The 16,905-nt window shown below is 42.1% G+C and overlaps 1 protein-coding gene across 9 annotated transcripts in view; it reads right to left on the bottom strand.

Annotated features, from left to right (window-relative positions):
• The window catches only part of nhsl1b (NHS-like 1b), a 93,215-nt gene that overhangs the window by 48,838 nt on the left and 27,472 nt on the right, over nucleotides 1-16,905 (bottom strand). For 2 of the 9 annotated variants that reach the window (XM_069514467.1, XM_069514470.1), the window contains exon 1: nucleotides 6,180-7,508. The exons of 6 other annotated variants lie outside the window; for them this stretch is intronic. In XM_069514467.1, the coding sequence (XP_069370568.1) occupies nucleotides 6,180-6,429 (250 nt within the window). In that variant the 5' untranslated portion in view covers nucleotides 6,430-7,508. Of the gene's footprint in view, nucleotides 1-5,587; nucleotides 5,718-6,179; nucleotides 7,509-16,905 lie in introns of those variants that run through there. One more of the 9 variants, XM_069514476.1, reaches the window with a different exon arrangement.

The following is a 16,905-nucleotide window of genomic DNA, read 5'->3' as shown; positions in this document are numbered from 1 at the left end:
AGATAAAACACTATCATAAGGGCCAAAGCATGAACATCACAAAGACAATATCTTAAATGTGAGTCAGGAGGACTGCATGTCCCCTATGGTATTTGGCGCTGGACAACACTGAACACATTGTTACAGTGAGCTCTACGTCAGGGCAAGATAAAACTAAACAACACACACAGATAGGAAGTAAGCTTGCTGTAGCAAACATGCATACTTCAGTAACAACAACAGTTACATTTTCAGACATTAACCAGAAAATATCTGGAAAATTGAGTCTGGGCATTTTTTCAGTTTGCCTTTCACAGGTGAAGAATGCATCATTTCACAACATTTTATAAAATGTAGTTACTGACTAAGACTCACTGACTCTGAAAATAGTGACCAAACATACAAGAGATGAAACAAAATTGGAATAATGCTTAAATGAAAAAGCTCATTTCCTTTGACATGAGAACATCATAGCTCCTGCGTACGTGCTGAGGCAGATTATAACATCTCACCTGTGAAATAACCTGCGACTCATGTTGGGACAACATCAGTGCATCCTATCAACATAAGCCGCGGACCTCTATCCCATCACAACCTGGAATCAAGTCCGCAAATATAATCACATGCTTTTCCTACCTCCACGCTTTTCATCATTGAGTCTTTGTGGATTATATCAGGGTAATAGGATACACAGTTTGATACAGAGGTGGGTGATGCAGGTCAGAGATTACGTTTTTAGAGGGAAATAAAGACATAATGCGATTTAGTTCAAACTGAACTGCAGTGTGTGGCACGCTTTGGAGGGTTTTCAGCATGCAGTATAGGTCTGATCTGGGATCAACTATGAGAGGCATAAAAATGGGTTAGGTGGGTCAGAGAAAAAGAAAAGATTTGCCTTACCTGAAGATCAGCATTGTTGTCACATAAGAGACAGAAAGAGAGAGAAAGGTGTTTAGAAACAGTTTCAATCCATAAAGTAGGACATTATATACGATTTCCTTTCCTGTGAGCATTTCTATGTACAGTAAGTGTGTGTGTGTGTGTGTGTGTGTGTGTGTGTTTAGACACAACCTGGGCTGTGGGCCACATCACCAGATTTCCATGTCTGTCTTTTAATGAGGCCACACTGGTTTATACACCACATCTATCCCCCCCTGCAGCGAATTATCATCTACTAATCTGGATTTACACATGCACTACGCAATGATGAGTCTGTTTGTGTGTGTGAGGAATGTCTGTGTCGAAATGTGTCCACCAACACTGTTACACAAGAGTTCAGTCTCATCTGAATCCTCTCAAATTTCGCTAAGTATCTCGCACGGACAAATTCGTCCTAAAAGAACCTTTCGCACAGTCTACATTCATAAAAGGCACATTAACAGTGTTTTATAATGCGAGACCCAATTCTGGTTCTGGCCTGCCACAAACCTGGTGTGCCAAGGTATATGGTTAATATTTAGGTCAATATGCTGTTGCCCTAAATGTGCGAATGAAAATCATATAAAAAAAAGACGTCTACGTAAAAAAAAAAAAAACATCCTGTCGTACAGAATTCTACTAAATCCGTCAATCTTCCATCAACGTGTAAACATAGTGAAGCCGTTTCTGCCAACAGCAAAGATCTAAACAAATCTGAGTCAATGAGTTCCTTTCGCTTAAGCCATTTTCAGACATGAACTTCTTCATATGTTAAAGACAAACTGCGTCTGGACATTGTCCAGAACTTGTCCTTCACATGGAGAACACAGCAGGAGATTGTCCAAGTCAGACGCGCTCACAGAAAAATGCAGGAGACGGGACATAACGAACACATCGCAGTGGAAATGAAATGTTTTTGTTTAAAGCACGTAAGACACCGGCGTCAGCCCTTTTCACAAAAAACTCTTGAATCTCCCTGAGATATTTGTAATCTTTTTCTCAGTTTTCTTGCTGTATCCGCACATGGGCTCACGTAAAATTTGACAGCATTTTTTTTTCAATGGCAGAAAATGTTCTGGAAAATGTCCACAGCAAGGGTTAGGGACATTTTGCATTCTCACATACAGCCTTTCTGGAAAATTTCAGGTCCAGAGTTCAGCACATGTCTGACGTGCTGTAGCATAAAGAGCATTTAAACATCGTCTAAGAAACAGTGCAATAATCATGTAAAGACCAGATTCCCAGCTGCCATTCAAACAGTGATCTAGACTCATTCTCTCTAAAGACAGAGACGGTCTCCACAGTCTGGCTGGTGTCCCGACTGCACCACTTGCGACTCTTGGATCTTTTTTTACTTGACATGGCCTTCCAGAGCTGCCACTTACTGATTGATTGAGACACAGAAGCCACAAAGGTCAATAGGGTTGATTGATCAGGTCTTTACCTGTTTGTGTATCAGATAAAGAAATCAAGACAGAAGGAAGGTGTGGGTTCACATGGATATAACAGGCTGAGATAAAACAGCATTGGTAGTACAATCACCTGTGTTTTAACCGTTATTTAACTGTTGCCACCTACAGGCTTCTGGCCTCATTGCCAGATCTCTTTCTTTCTGTAGCTAAATGAGAATTTTATCTGCTTCAACAAATAACTACTCAAGTTATTTGACTAATTCCAGGAAATAACAAACATTGAACATCTGACAGGTTTTCTTCTTCTTTTTTTTGTTACTTATTGATTTTTACAAGCAACAATGTCAAACATTATCTAATTACAGATGATTTTCTTTGCCATTTTTGTCTTACAAAAGAGTAAATTGAGTATATAAATATCTAAATTTAACAATCTTCAGAAAATTTACCAAGTAATAATCTATATATCAATAATCTATTAATCAATAATATTATAGATTTCAGTCCCAGATGAGAATATTGTTATTCAACCTCCACAGGACAGCAAATAGGAGCCTGTTTTCCACTCAGCTACTGAAGCACTCTCTCACACATGATTGGTTCAGAGCTGTCCCAATGGCAAGGTCAAACAGAACCACACCAGGAAACACTCACTTGCACACCCATTACCTTGGCAACCGGGGCAAGCACCCAACCAGTCGAGCTGGAGGCTACGTCGCCAAATTACAGGTTTTGGAGCCACAGGCGCTTATTTTAGGAGCTATATTTGCACACAGGCACAGTGCGTGGCTGCCCATGTATCTTGTAATGGGCCCTGGCAGGCAAGTGGAAGCAAGATCCAGATGTTATAAATACTTCAGGTTTTCATCTGGAGATGTATTGTTATGAAACGTTTCCTCTGCGTGGTGTGCATTTGGACAGAGCTGTATGTGCATGTGTGCTCGGGATGGAATAGTTTTATACTGACCTGTCTATGACACTGTCTCTAGTCTAGAATTAGCTATAAAAAGATATAGACTGTGCACATGACAGAGAGAGAGAGTGTGGGGGGCATCAGAGTAAGCAGAGCATCAGTCTGTTGTTGCTGTTAAAATTCATTTCTTCTTTCATCTACTTCATTTCCTCCATCTCCGGGCTTTGTTGTTAGCTCATATCAGCCAATCAATATAACACTCCGCCTGCTCTCAGTGGAGATTTTACAAGTGATCAATTGTCGTAAAGTGGAATCAACCAATTTGGATCTGCTTCTTGACTCCTACCAAATAATCAATGGAGAAAATCAAACCAATCAGCCTTGGTCCCCTTTGTCCCAAGACTGAAAGACTTCCAAGACACACAGAGCAGTCTGCTTCATAAGAACTTAACTGCACTGGCTTTAAACACTCAAGTTACTTATCGTTAAACTTGTTTTTCCCCATGTTCATAAACTAGCTAGCATGCAGGCAGGCTAAAAAGGCATGAGCTTAACGTATAAACTTCACCAGAGACAGATGGGAACTACTAATTATTCTTCTGTATCAGAGAGAGGATGTTTGTTCAGCGCAAACATAGACATGACAAGATGTGTGTGACTGACCAAACAGAGGAATGACATCAAGTATGGTACATAGATTAGATACAACATTTTCTCTACAGATAGTCAATAGATATTCTACAGCTGTAGATTAAAACACTGCACTGCAATAGTAACACAACCTTATTTGAATAAAACGTATCAAGCCTTATGTCAAAGTGTTATCACTAATTTCACCAGTAATTCCTCCACTAAAGTCAATCAATGAATTGAAATGAAGTTCTATTTACAAAGCACAAGTGACAACTGGAATGAAAAGACACAAGTGGATGTGATGAGGTGAACGACTAAAGCCTTGGGTGTGATGATGACGATGTTCTGAAATGGAGAGCGTTTCATCTTTGCTTGGCTGCGGCTTCTATTCTTTGACTTTGTGAAAAAAAATGTCAGGAGCTCAAACAATTCGAGCCATGTGCAGGGCTGAGCTGTTTTAGGAAGGGGCAGGTTCAGAGGTGACAGAGTGACTCCGTAGGATTGAGATATGCAATGAATGACAACAGCAACAAGCTCCACATTTCTGAGGCAACAAAATGGCAACTTATGCTTAGGTTACTCCACGTGTATTTAAGGGCCACTGTACGATTTGTTAAGGGAACAAAAAATGCATAATGAATATTAAATGTTTGTTTTTCATAAAATAAGCAGCAGCCTCAGAGAGAAGATTTTGTATTTGGTGAGAGGTTATTTTTATCTTTTTGGTTTGTTTGTTTGTTGGTTTGTTTGTTAGCAAATTACGTAAAGACAAGTAAACTAATTACGAACAAACTTGGCACAGGGATGTGAGGCTTGTAAGAGATGGATGTGCAGTTTGCAAGTGACAAACGTGTCCAATCACAAGTTAACATTAAAAGCTACTATTTAGAGATGATAACTGGTTTATAATTGATGACATCATCTACTTGGTAACTCGTGCACCAACATTTTCTCTGACTGTCCAAGTTGTTGTTCCGACTTGAGATTGTTGTTGATGTGTATTTTTCCCCATTTAGGAAAAAAAAAATTTGCATGATAAACCAAAACAAGGCTGGATTGTAGGCATCAAGGTGACAATAAAAAATAAAGTGTCGTCCAACCGTGTGGGGGTTTCAAAGCTATTTGACCATCTGACACACTGGCAGCTTTGGAGTGGGTAAGAACATTGTCGCACTTTCTGGCAAAGTTAGAAAAATAGCTTGATGTTCAGCCTAAAAACAAAATGAAACACTTCTAAACTTGTGCTGGTTTTGTGTCGGAGAGCAAACTAATCTGATCAATCATGACGAAAACAGGTGACTCCACATTCCCCCAACAGTGACATGTTTAGACAGTCACAGAGTGTAAGGCTACGTAACTGTGCATATGCAAATGTGTAAACATATCAAAATATCAAGTACCCAATGTAGTGTGATGTTGTTTTGAACACAGAGTGGATAATAAAGAAGATTATGGATGACAAACCAAAGTCCTGATCTGAGTGCAGTCGAGAGATGGCAGCAGTATGGGTCAGGGTATCTGTGTCTTTTTCCATTCTCAGTCAAGGGTTAGGGCTACTGTTACAATCATTTTTTTACGAGTGTCTTATTGACACCGCTGACCCAACACACACACGCACGCACACACGCATGGTCACGCACATACATCTAATTAACTGATAAATAAGTAATGAGCCTCGTCTAGAAACACAACACCCATGAGGTACTAAGAGAAGTATAAATAGCATTCTTACCTATTTCTAAGCAGGAGTGCATCCAAATATTAACATGAAATGTAAGTGATTCATGAAAGTGATCACTTGCTGTTAGTGATAACTATCCACACACACAAACACACCCTCTCCCTGGCACCAGATCTTGCACTTGCATCGCCACCAGCCTGTGACATCACCATGGCCATGGCATCAACCGTTTCCAGCGGACGCATGATTGTTTATTTATCACACACACAAAGTGCCCTTTGACCCCCCTCCCCCCCAATAGTCCCACTGACTGCGTACACCTCCCACACGCTCCCTACGGCAATCAGGAAGTGTCAGAAACATGGAGCTGGAGAACAAGGGGCCATAAAAAGACTGTGGCCCACTTCTTGTGTTGCTTGTGCATGTAAACAAAGTCATTCACTGGCTTCCTGACTGAGCGCGAGAACAAAAATCCATTCAAATGAACTCAGAGCATTGTGTGAAGTTGTGATGCAGCCAAACCAAACACACCATGTGGTTTTGTTGGTCTCTGTACTACAGAGATTTCTGTAGCATTAACAGAAACTCAATAAGCATCAATAGTTTTCATTTCTTTTCCTTTCCTGCCACTGTTCACTCTCACCTATTTTATGTTGAGGCTGGTACACCCAGTTGTCGTCATCATCATCATCCTCGTCTCCATCTGCAGCATGAAGGTGAGTGTGTGAGTGCGAGTATGCGTGGCCGTTGTGGACGGCGTGGAGCTCGTTCTGGCTGTGGAAGATGCGTCTGCTCTGGCGGGAGAGGGTGGACACGCTGAGCCAGCTGAGAGCGCGGGTAAGGCCCGCCGGCTTGTCCTTATGGAAGGACGCAGACCTCCTGTCTCCTCTCATCCTCACTCAGATAAGGCCAAGTCCAAGATGGGAGGATGCACCATCAAAATGTCTTTAAAAGTGAGGGAAAATAATCCTCGGATGCAGATTCTTAGATTGGTTGGTATCTGTTCAATTTAAGTTGCCTAACATTTCGGAATGCACCATCAACCAGATCTGCACACGCAAAAATGCTTCAAATTTTAAGCATTACAATAGTTACAGGGAGCAGTTGAGCCAGTTTTCTTTCACTCTGCTTGCACCGTCCCACATCATGACTCTGACCCAGGCTGTCTTAACTTCCCATCTCTTTCTCCTTCAATTCATCTCTGTCATAAGCCAGAAGTCAAGACTAAATCATCTCCTTCATTTTCTACTCGTCCTTTGTGTTTGAAGACTCCGGGCGTGATTCCCAAACCCCAAGGAGTAATTAGGCAATCCAGCAATCTGGAAAATCACCGCCCCTCAGCCGCACACACACCCCTGTATGTGCACGCTCACTGTTGGCTGTAACATTTCTCTCTGGTGCATGACGGGTGGAGAGAAGTTTCCAAATGACATCAAGATACTTTTCAATCAGAGCAAGTTGCAGCGGTTGTTGTTTATGATCATGTGTGCCCTTGAGAGCTGTTGCATCCAGTTGTTAGGGAACGCACATCTGAAGTGCACGGTGTCACCGCCAAACCAGATCAGACCCGGAGGTGAGAAGATCCTAGCGTCACTGGATCTATTCCCAAACGCTGGCATAAACACACTCACATGTGAGATCCTCCCGCTACAGTTCCAGCTCCAAATCCTCTCTTGTGTTGTGGAAAAGATGACTCCATGTGTCAAGGTTTCCAGGAGAGTTTATCAACCTTGACTTGTCCTCGTTATTGGAGAATGAAGAACAAAAAAACTGCAGCTGTTGACGGCCGTCTGGTTCCGTCTCACCAATCAGCTGATTAGCACAGGTGATAAACAAATCACCCGCGATAAAGAATCACGAGGGCCAGCTCACACACACCTGCTGAACGCACACCCAGTGTGACGCAAAAAATTAGGCAAGGTGAGGATTCCCTGAATGCCGCACACAGTCAGTCCTTAAGAGTGTGACTACAGGAGTTGAATGTGTGTGTGTCTGTTGTGAGTACAGGGTTAAGGTTACACCCAACCCTTGAAGCCACGGTGCTGAAATACGAGTCAGCTCGTCCCTTCTTCCCTCCCTCCTTCTTTTTTCTGTGATTCCTGATCTCTGCCCCTCCCCTCCATCCGTTTGCCGGCATGGCAACCATTCATCTCTCCCCCCCTCCCTTTCTTTCCTTCCTCACACCTTTCTTTCCGCACTTGTTTACTTTCCTCGTTATCTTTGTCATTTCTAGTCCATCAGGTGCTTCTTTTTTCTGACAAAGAGACAGCGCCCCTCTGACTGAATAGACCAAAGAGAACATGCTCAGAACCACTATATTTGAAGACTGTTTATAGCACAAGGCTGTAGTTTAAATACATGTTAAGAACATGCCCATAGCATGACTGCAGCAGACATTCGGCCGAAAGGAGCTGGTTAAACAACTAATTTAGAGCATCTCAAAATGTTGCGGAACACAGAACCATTCAGAATATATACACAGCAAACACAGACATATCTGTCAAACTTTGATCACACTTGAAGTTGTTTTTAGTTTTCAAAACGTTTATGGAAAATATGCAATTAGTGTGCGTTCTTCTGTATAATACAATATACAACAACACACACTTAACTGCCCAACATGTAGTTGAGGTAAGATTTAAAAAGCAACAGAGGCCCCCAGGGACAAAAACAAAGTCTTTATGGTGCTCTGTAAGTGTGTTAGGGAGGTGGAGTTTTCCCACCCAAGTGTAACCACGGAGGCTGTGTGGCCACCAAGGTGTGTGTGCATGTGAGTATTGTGCACACGTTTTACAGCAACCTCTTCATCCTAATCTATTGCTTTCATCCTCTTGTTTCCACTTAAACAATTCTGAGTTAGCCTGAATGCAGAAAATAAAGGAAGTGGGTTCAGTTTCGATGTTGATTTGAAGCAACATCTCCTTGTAGAGCGTTGCTTTTTGTGGATCCATTACACACTGGTGCAAGCTGATCCCAGATTTGTGGCTTGGTTGAGTGTAAACCTAGACTTACTGTAAACCCCCATCATTCTGTCAGGTCCCCGGCCTCATTTTCTTTTTCCCTTTAGGGAGGAAATCTACTATCTCAGCACTTGCTGCTTACACAAGGGGACAACTAAGACACACGCACATGCGCACACACACAGAAATATTTACTAAGACTGTCTCTTGCACACATAAGGCCACAGTCCCTTAGTAATTAACCAGCTTTGCACTCTACTGTGAAGGGGTGAAGGGATCAGTTCATTCATAAAGGGACCAAAAGAATAAGGAAATGAAAATAAGTCGATTGAAACAAAAAAGGGCAATAGGTTAACTGGCTGTGATGAGGGGAAACAATGATTAACAAACCAACGACAACATGGGGAACAGCATAAAGTCAAAAAGAGTGGACAGTCAGGGTCTTTGGATTTATGCTTTTCTTCAAGAACAGCCGTTTTAGTGCTGTAACCCTCAAGGGGAACTGAAAAGTCAAAGGTCATCATAAGAAGTCAGCATACTGGTACGACCCCCACCTCACTCCCATTTCCCAAATCCCCCTTTTTTCATTCCCTTAAAGCTGCTCGCACAGAGAAGTGACAGCAGTCAATATGTTCAGCCGGATATGTGGAGTGGATTTTAACAGCTTTAGTGTGGCAGCTTTTTGGCTCAAATGAGAATATCAATATCAGCCTTTGACAGGTTTAAAGTGCAAGCTCAGTTTTCATCTCTTGTCTAATTATGTATAAAAGACTCAAATTATTATTATTACTATTACTGTTGTTATTAATATTAGCAACTTTGATTTATACAGCGACTTACAAGGTACCCAAGGCCACTTTACAACAGCAGGATATTAGGGCCACTTAAAGGAAAAAAATCATAGGGATAAGGACTTGGAAAAGATTGTGAAAGAAAGTCTATTCCGGAAAGAACCACACAGGCGTGGAGGAAATGTTTTATAGAGGAGGAAATGACAATGGTCAACTGTAATCTAGATGCTAGTCAAATGGATTTTGTACTTTCTCAAGTAACAATGACATTTGTGAACAAGATTCTGGAACCAGTAGGGGTTGAACGTTTCTAAATTCTCTCTATTTTATTTTGAATTTAATAATTAAATCATTTTGAAAAGGTACATGCACTTTATATAACATTTTCTTCATTTTCTTCAATACTGATGATATTAAATGCAAAACGTATATATAAAGCCGAAGAACACTTGAAGTTACAGTAACATAAACAATAACTTAATCTGCACCAGCATAATTTCAGCACGGACGTGAAATACAGAGCCCAAACAAACTGCTGTTTGATTTCACAAATGTCAGTTTGGGATATTCCTTCTCTCACATGTGATAATAAAGGAGACAGAAGGGAAAGTACAAATAAGACCAGACAATGAAGGACTTGACTTAAACTACTGGGTAATTAAGTTAAATTACATCAAATCAGATGGAATTAAAGGTTCTGAAGAAAAACTGGATCCACAGAGTCACGCATCACAAAGACAATTCCAAGTTAAATGGCAGATATTTATGACCATATGACACGTCTCAAAAAGCAATGACAACCCTGACATACTGACTGACACAGTACAGATAACACATTTGACAAAAACAAAACCTGTCCTTTTACCTAAAATGAAGGAGAACTTGCTCAACTAACAAGATCTTGTGCTCTCTCCTCATCTTGTTGCATGCACACACACACTGGCATGCAATCACGAGTTGCGTGACACAGACAGGAGACGAGTGACCTGGTTGCCAGGTAACCCAATCAGACATCAGATAGAGTTGGATCAATACACAGTCACCAGACACTAAAGGTAAATATAGCAGATAAAGTGCAGCACAAATAAAGCACACAGACACACAAGCAGACGCAAAAAAAACAATTTAGTGCATCCATAAAGGCTACTTTTTTTTTTTTTTTTTTTTTTTTTCAACAAAAGACTTGGCTGAGTGTCTGTACCAAATTCCAGATCCCAGTAAGTACAGTCTCACAGTGTGTGTCTCTCAGCGGTAATGGATCCACAGAGCCAGTTAAACACAGGGGTTCTGCTCCGCCGCAGAGGAAAGCTTTTATTACTACACACCACCCCACATTTACCGAGACGGTCATATGAGAGTTGGTGTTTATGTGTCTGTTTCTGTAGCATCTGCAGGCAAACTGGACCAAACCTGCTGATAGGGGTCAGCTCATCTGTTTTTTAGAAACAAAAACTGGGTTTACTGCAGCCACAAGCAGATGAATGTGATATAAATCTGTTTAAAGAGCAGCAGTAAGAATGCCTGTTAAAGGGTCAGAGTATCAATCATGGTTTAAATCTGGGTACACCTCCAGGGAAGTAATGTAAGTCAAGGAAAGCATGCAGCACCCCTGTGTGTATGTGTGTGGGCATGTCTATCTATAGTTATGAGGGACAATTTTGGTACAATACCATCATTGTGAGGACATTTTGACGTAGTGAGGACATTTTGGCTGGTCCTCACAAATTAAATTGGCTTTTTGAGGGTTAAGATTTGGTTTCAGGGTTAGGGTTCAAAATAGGTTAGGGTTAGGCATTTAGTTGTGATGGTTTGGGTAAGTGGCTAGGGAATGCGTCATGTCAGTGAGTGTCCTCACAACTATAGACACGCATGTGTGTGTTTGTTTGTGTGTGTGTGTTTACTGTAAGTTCTATATTAGGTGCCTTCAGGAGGTGTTGGAATCTTCACTGAAGGAGTAAAACGGGCCTCTACCAGTTACAAGGAACAGTATGTGAGGAATACAGCTGTATAGACTGTATGTAGACTGTATATAAAGTTCCTCCCACTATCGAGAAATGAAACGAACGCTGACATCTTGCACATTTGGAGCCAGAGTCTGTGTAGTACAGTGATCATGACATGTGTGCGTGTGTGTGTCTCACTCAGAATTTACTCAGACCCTGGTAGGGTCCACAGACTGACCTCATGATGGGAGGTTAGAGGGTTGGGGTGATTGCTGGGTGTCAGTACAATGAATGAGGCGTGAACACACCATCTATACAAATAAAGAGCGCACTCTTCTGTGTAACTTGGCCGCGATCAAACATCAGGGGACAGAAAATAAGAGTGACTAACCCATATGACAATGGATGAGGAGGATGCGGACAAAGTGACTCACACAGTATAAAATGTCCCTCTATCAGGTTAGATGACAAACAGCTTCAGACCTCGAGTGGGTGGAGAAGGGCAGGGTCATGCTGGTGTCCAACAAAAGCCCTCTGGTGGTGGCAGTGGAAAGAACGACTGACAGTCCTTGATTTGAGTTTTTGTGGTTTGCTTTAACTTCAACATTTCGTGGTTTGCTTGAACATAATATGCAAGTATACTGTCTTACATATTTAAGAATCTGTTCATTCATGTTCAACACTGTCTAACAACACTGATTCTCTACAGCCTTGTTGATTTGTAACTTCTTTTTTCTACCACAAGGGGGTGCCACCTGACTGACATGCCTCTGAGGAGCAAGCGTTCTGTGCTGGTCAGTGTAGCCTTGGGTCTTCATTGAAAGATTAAATGAGGCGGAAAATGTGCCTCCTCTGTGGGTCAGTGTGTTTGTACGTAACTCTTATCTATAAGGCTACAGTCAATAAACAACACTGTGTGTGTGTGTGTGTGTGTGTGTGTGTGTGTGTGTGCAGAGATTTCAATCTTAAATTTTAATGACAGTACTATTTAAGACTTCCAAGGCCTACATTTTGCCTCTTTGGAACAGCCCCTTCGAGGACACACACCCTCACACACAAGGGTTTTTTTGACTTCTCAGACACAACTAAGCTGGTACAAACCCCTGGAGTCGACTCAAGTCAATGCACTCTGGGGCTAGAAGACAAATCCCCTCATTCCTCTGGCCACGTGCTCCATTATTCTGACATCTATTATTCCAGTGTGTGTGTGTGTGACACAAAAGAATGAGCTGAGGGCCACCGTCGTCAGACACCCCACCTCCTGTGTATGAACTTAAAGTGTGAATGTGTAGATTATGTGTGCACCCGAGAGTCATGAGTGAATGAAGTTTATCCACTAAGACAAAGAGAAAAGTGAAGCAGGTAACCTATGACCTGTCACCCCTGACCAAAAGCACCAGCTGACTCCAGGATTAACTATGGCTATAAGCCAGGCTGCATGAGTTTGTGCACCAAGCCAGAAAACACTGGGCTCAACGTCTGCACACTCACTGAACACATGCACCATCGTCAAAACAAAGGGCGAGGAAGCACAGCTGGGTGTCTGAGCCACATCTGTGAATTGGAATATATGAACTTTATGTGTACAGACCAAGAAAAAAGGAAAAAAAAGGAAAGAGGAAGGCAGCAACAAGGTGAGACCATGGCATGAAAAGAACAAAAGTTTAAGAAAGGAGTGGCACCGCTGCTTACGAGACAAATGAACTCCGGTAATCTGAGCAGGCTATTCACACACACTCCGACGCACACGCCCAGGAGGGCTGCGTCCAGTGGTTGAAGGGGGAGAAAGGGTGCGGTCGACTCTGTGCATTCCTGATCAGTCGTGCCTGAGTGGTGGAGCTGGTCCAGCAGACCCGAGGCCAGATGTGGTTTATATATGCAATGGAATGAGTATGGAATGTATAAAATCATGTACAGATGGTGCATTACAAAGTAAAAGAAAAGGACTTTAGGTGAAAATTCATATTAGGATATAATGAAGCCTCTATTTAATTTTAGTCAGCTTCGTTAAAAAATCTGACACCTGAACAAAATGTTTAAATACTTGCATTTTGCTATGTAAATAAAACTGTCTGAACAACTCAAAATGAACAGATAGTCAGGTTGGGTACTCAGCATTTTACTGTCAGGCAGCATGTTTGTCATTGCCACAGTGTTTAAACTGGGCTTGCTTTATTCTGACATGTTGCTGAACCTGTTTTAAAATCCCACAGGTAGAACTGCGCCCTGTGGAGAAACCATGAGTGCGAGCATGTGAGTGTGTTTTTTCCAAACTTGAATGAGTGGTGACAGCAGGTTGATAAACAGCTGTTTAAAGGGAAGCACCCGTCATGACAGAAGAATGTTCAGTTTAACTGTACACACTTATATATGAAAACAAAGTCAAACTCGCCACAGTGGGGATACAGTACTGGTATGCACATACTTGTACACAGACACGTTGAGACACACTTTTCCTTTTTACGTAGAGGTTTGTTTAATATCCAACTAAACACTTGTCTCTGAACATAAAGTATTGTCAGGACATACCTTATGTTGTGTGCATGCATGTACAGGAACGGTTTCTTCTAGATGTGGTATGTATTATCAGATTTAATTAATGTTTTTTTATTTAAATGTAATTGTTTTATCATTGCTTTCTGGTTGGCCGAGCGATAACTGTAGCATTTCATTAAAAACGTATCCAATTAGTGATGAAAATGCCTAAATAAGAAACAATGCAGTCGTTGTGTTGTTGTGCAGCCCGGGAGAGTGAGAGAGAAACAACAACAAACATAAATTAGAGGAGGAGAATTAAAGAAGTTTTTTTTAATCAGCATATTTACAACCTACCGCATGGTGTGAGTATTATACGCCACGTGTTTACATCTATAAAACCTTTTAACAAGCACATGAGTGGAACACAGTGAGAGGAAAACTCTAATAAAAGCCAGGATGTGTGAAATAACAGTAGCAGCAACCTGGTGGTACAGCCGTAGGAGTGTGTGTGTGTGTGTGTGTGTGTGCGTGTGTGTGTGTGTGTGTGTGTGTGTGTGTGTGTGTGTGTGTGTGTGTGTGTGTGTGTGGCCCTCGCCCATAATTCCTGTCACTGTATGTTTGCTTAAAAGTGTGTGTAAACTTTCTATCTGCAGCTCGTCCAGAAACACTCAGCCCTGACATTAAAACGGATTTAAAGAGGAGGAGAGTGATGTAGAGGGATAAAAAAGGAGACTTAAAAGTAGAAAGTGACTGAGTGCAGAAGCGGGATGAAAGAGAATGAGCGAGAGAGAGATCAGGAATAAAAAGAAAGCGAGTGAGACAGCGAGGAAATTATGCTGATTAAGCAGACGGCAGGCCAACCGTTACCGTGACAATAGGGGCTGACTTTCGGTCTGGCATTCTGCCCTCTACAGCTGTGAGCTGTCTGAGAGACACACACACAGGCAAAATTGTTGGTTATTCCGAGCTCATCCCTCTTACCCAGGCTCACAGTGATACATCAACACAGCACAAACCTTTAAATGCTGGACTGAGACCAGCCTTATTTCACCAACACACAGATTCTTGTCTGCAACCTTTTTTCAACCCTTCTGGCTTACTGTCCTTACTCCTGATCCAAGAACAGCTCCCAAAGCGAGTCATCCCGTTAGAGAAGGATTTAGGAGCAGAATCCAGATCAGCAGTTGCTGGCCAGACCAGCTGGCAGCACCGACTTCCAGCCGTTACACACTCTAGGGTGTAACGGCACATTACAGACGAACTATGGGTGTAATGGGGAGCACACAGACACACACACACAATAGATCAACCTAAAATAGAGTGTCTGAGGGGAACACTCCCTATCAAACAGAGAGGGAGTTTGTCTTTGCTATACTATGATTAACCATGTAATGTGACAAGACTGTCAAAACACACACCTATTCAAACACACACACACACCAATCAGAAATAGACTCCCCCAAAGACATTCCTCCCACAAGCTGTCAAAAGTTAGAGTGCAGAGTTCCATATGGACACCCTCTGTTTCTCTCCCTCTATCCCTTCTTGCCATCTGTCTTTATCCATCTCTCCACATCCCTTTGTCTCATCTATCCCTCTCTCTGGCTCCTCTTCCCTTCTTTGTTTGTCCATCTCAAATTCCAGAAATCGCTGTTTCAACATCTTTCTCCACATTTCTTGTGGACCTTCCTGATTCACTCCCTCCTCCTCGTCTTATCGTGCCGTCTCTCTTTTCTCAAACACAGCCTCGCTTTGTGTCTCCGAGTCGAGGGAGTGGAACACAAACTCTCAGCCCACCTCGGACTCAAAGCCAAAAGGCCACTAGTTGTGGCCACCCACCCACGGTGCAACGAACAGTAGGGACTTTCCATCTGTCTGTGTGTGTGCGCATGGTCGTTGTGCCTGTCTTTCTGCACAGTCTGCTCACAGGTGTGTGTGTGTGTATATCCTTATATTTGCATCCGTGGGTCTGAGTGAGCAAAGTGTGATCTTGCTTTCGCATTCCCTTGTCTATGCATGCGGGTGCGAGCATGTGTGAGTCCATCTTTGTAAACGTATAGTCCGGTCAAGTGACCACGCACCTGATTTCAAGAGGCAGACAACAAAAGTCGGCCAGTCAGATCTGATTTGGATCTCACTATCACACCTAAGAGCCATCATAGCAAAACATCTTTTAGCTGCTAGCCAAAGGAGAATATTGATGTTTTTTACCAAAAGAAAAAGAAAGAAACTGAAATACAGCCCCATACAGGTCAGGTATTGTGTATTTTTCATTGTATCTCAAGTTCCAGTGCTCTCTCCTCCTCCTCCAGGGCCTCTTACTGAGCTCAAATCGGCTTATGTTTCTGAAATGCATGGGAAGGAAACCACTGTGGGAGCTGTAATTTCATTTGTTTATGTGTAACCTTTGTAATTGTTACTTTTGGAATGAGGTGTTAGACAGTTCTCTCCACCACCATCACCGAAACACAAAATTATGGGAATATCTTTTAGAAGAGCGATGTTTATTTTACCATATTTTTCCAGATGTCCATGAACTCCGCTGTGAAAGTGCATCACAGATTAAACGTGACGGCAACATGGAGTCTAATCTCACGAAATATCCAACGCTCTGAGGTTGCAGTTCAGCCTTTAGTTGAGAGGCAGGGAAAACCCTTCAGTTAAGTCGTGGCTACATGTGACTCACTGGTGACTGCCAAACACAATTTGAAGAGGAGAGAATGAACCATGAGTCTCATGCAGGAGCCAAAGAGGAATGAATGTATCTGATGGCAACACATGAAAATAACAGTATACAAACCAAATCCCCCAAAGCTGCTGATGAAATTGTTAAAACAATAAATAACTTGGTGAAGCAACATTTATATTCTTTATAAAATTATGGGGGAATATCTTTTCCAAATGGGAGTTGTCCATTAGAGGAGTTAGACATCTCCTGTATAATACAAGACACCGTCTCCAGACAACTTCATAAAAGTCAAGTCGTAAATTCAGCAGACCATTCTCTAACACTGACGCACATATTTAAGTGAAGGGTACAGCCTTGTTTGGCGAATAGTGCAAATATAGTTATCTGTGGGTGCCATGCATGGTAACTGTGTTTCCAGGTGCAACCTCTCCACCTCCTACTCCTCTAGACAAAACAGTCACTCCATCATTACAGCGATGCAGGTTTCTCCTAATGAAAGAGTGTCGCC

This window comes from Paralichthys olivaceus, chromosome 19, assembly GCF_024713975.1.
Source record: "Paralichthys olivaceus isolate ysfri-2021 chromosome 19, ASM2471397v2, whole genome shotgun sequence".
NCBI classification, from domain to species: domain Eukaryota; kingdom Metazoa; phylum Chordata; class Actinopteri; order Pleuronectiformes; family Paralichthyidae; genus Paralichthys; species Paralichthys olivaceus.
The sequence above is the reverse complement of the archived record's forward strand: the minus strand, read 5'-3'. Positions and strand labels throughout refer to the sequence as shown.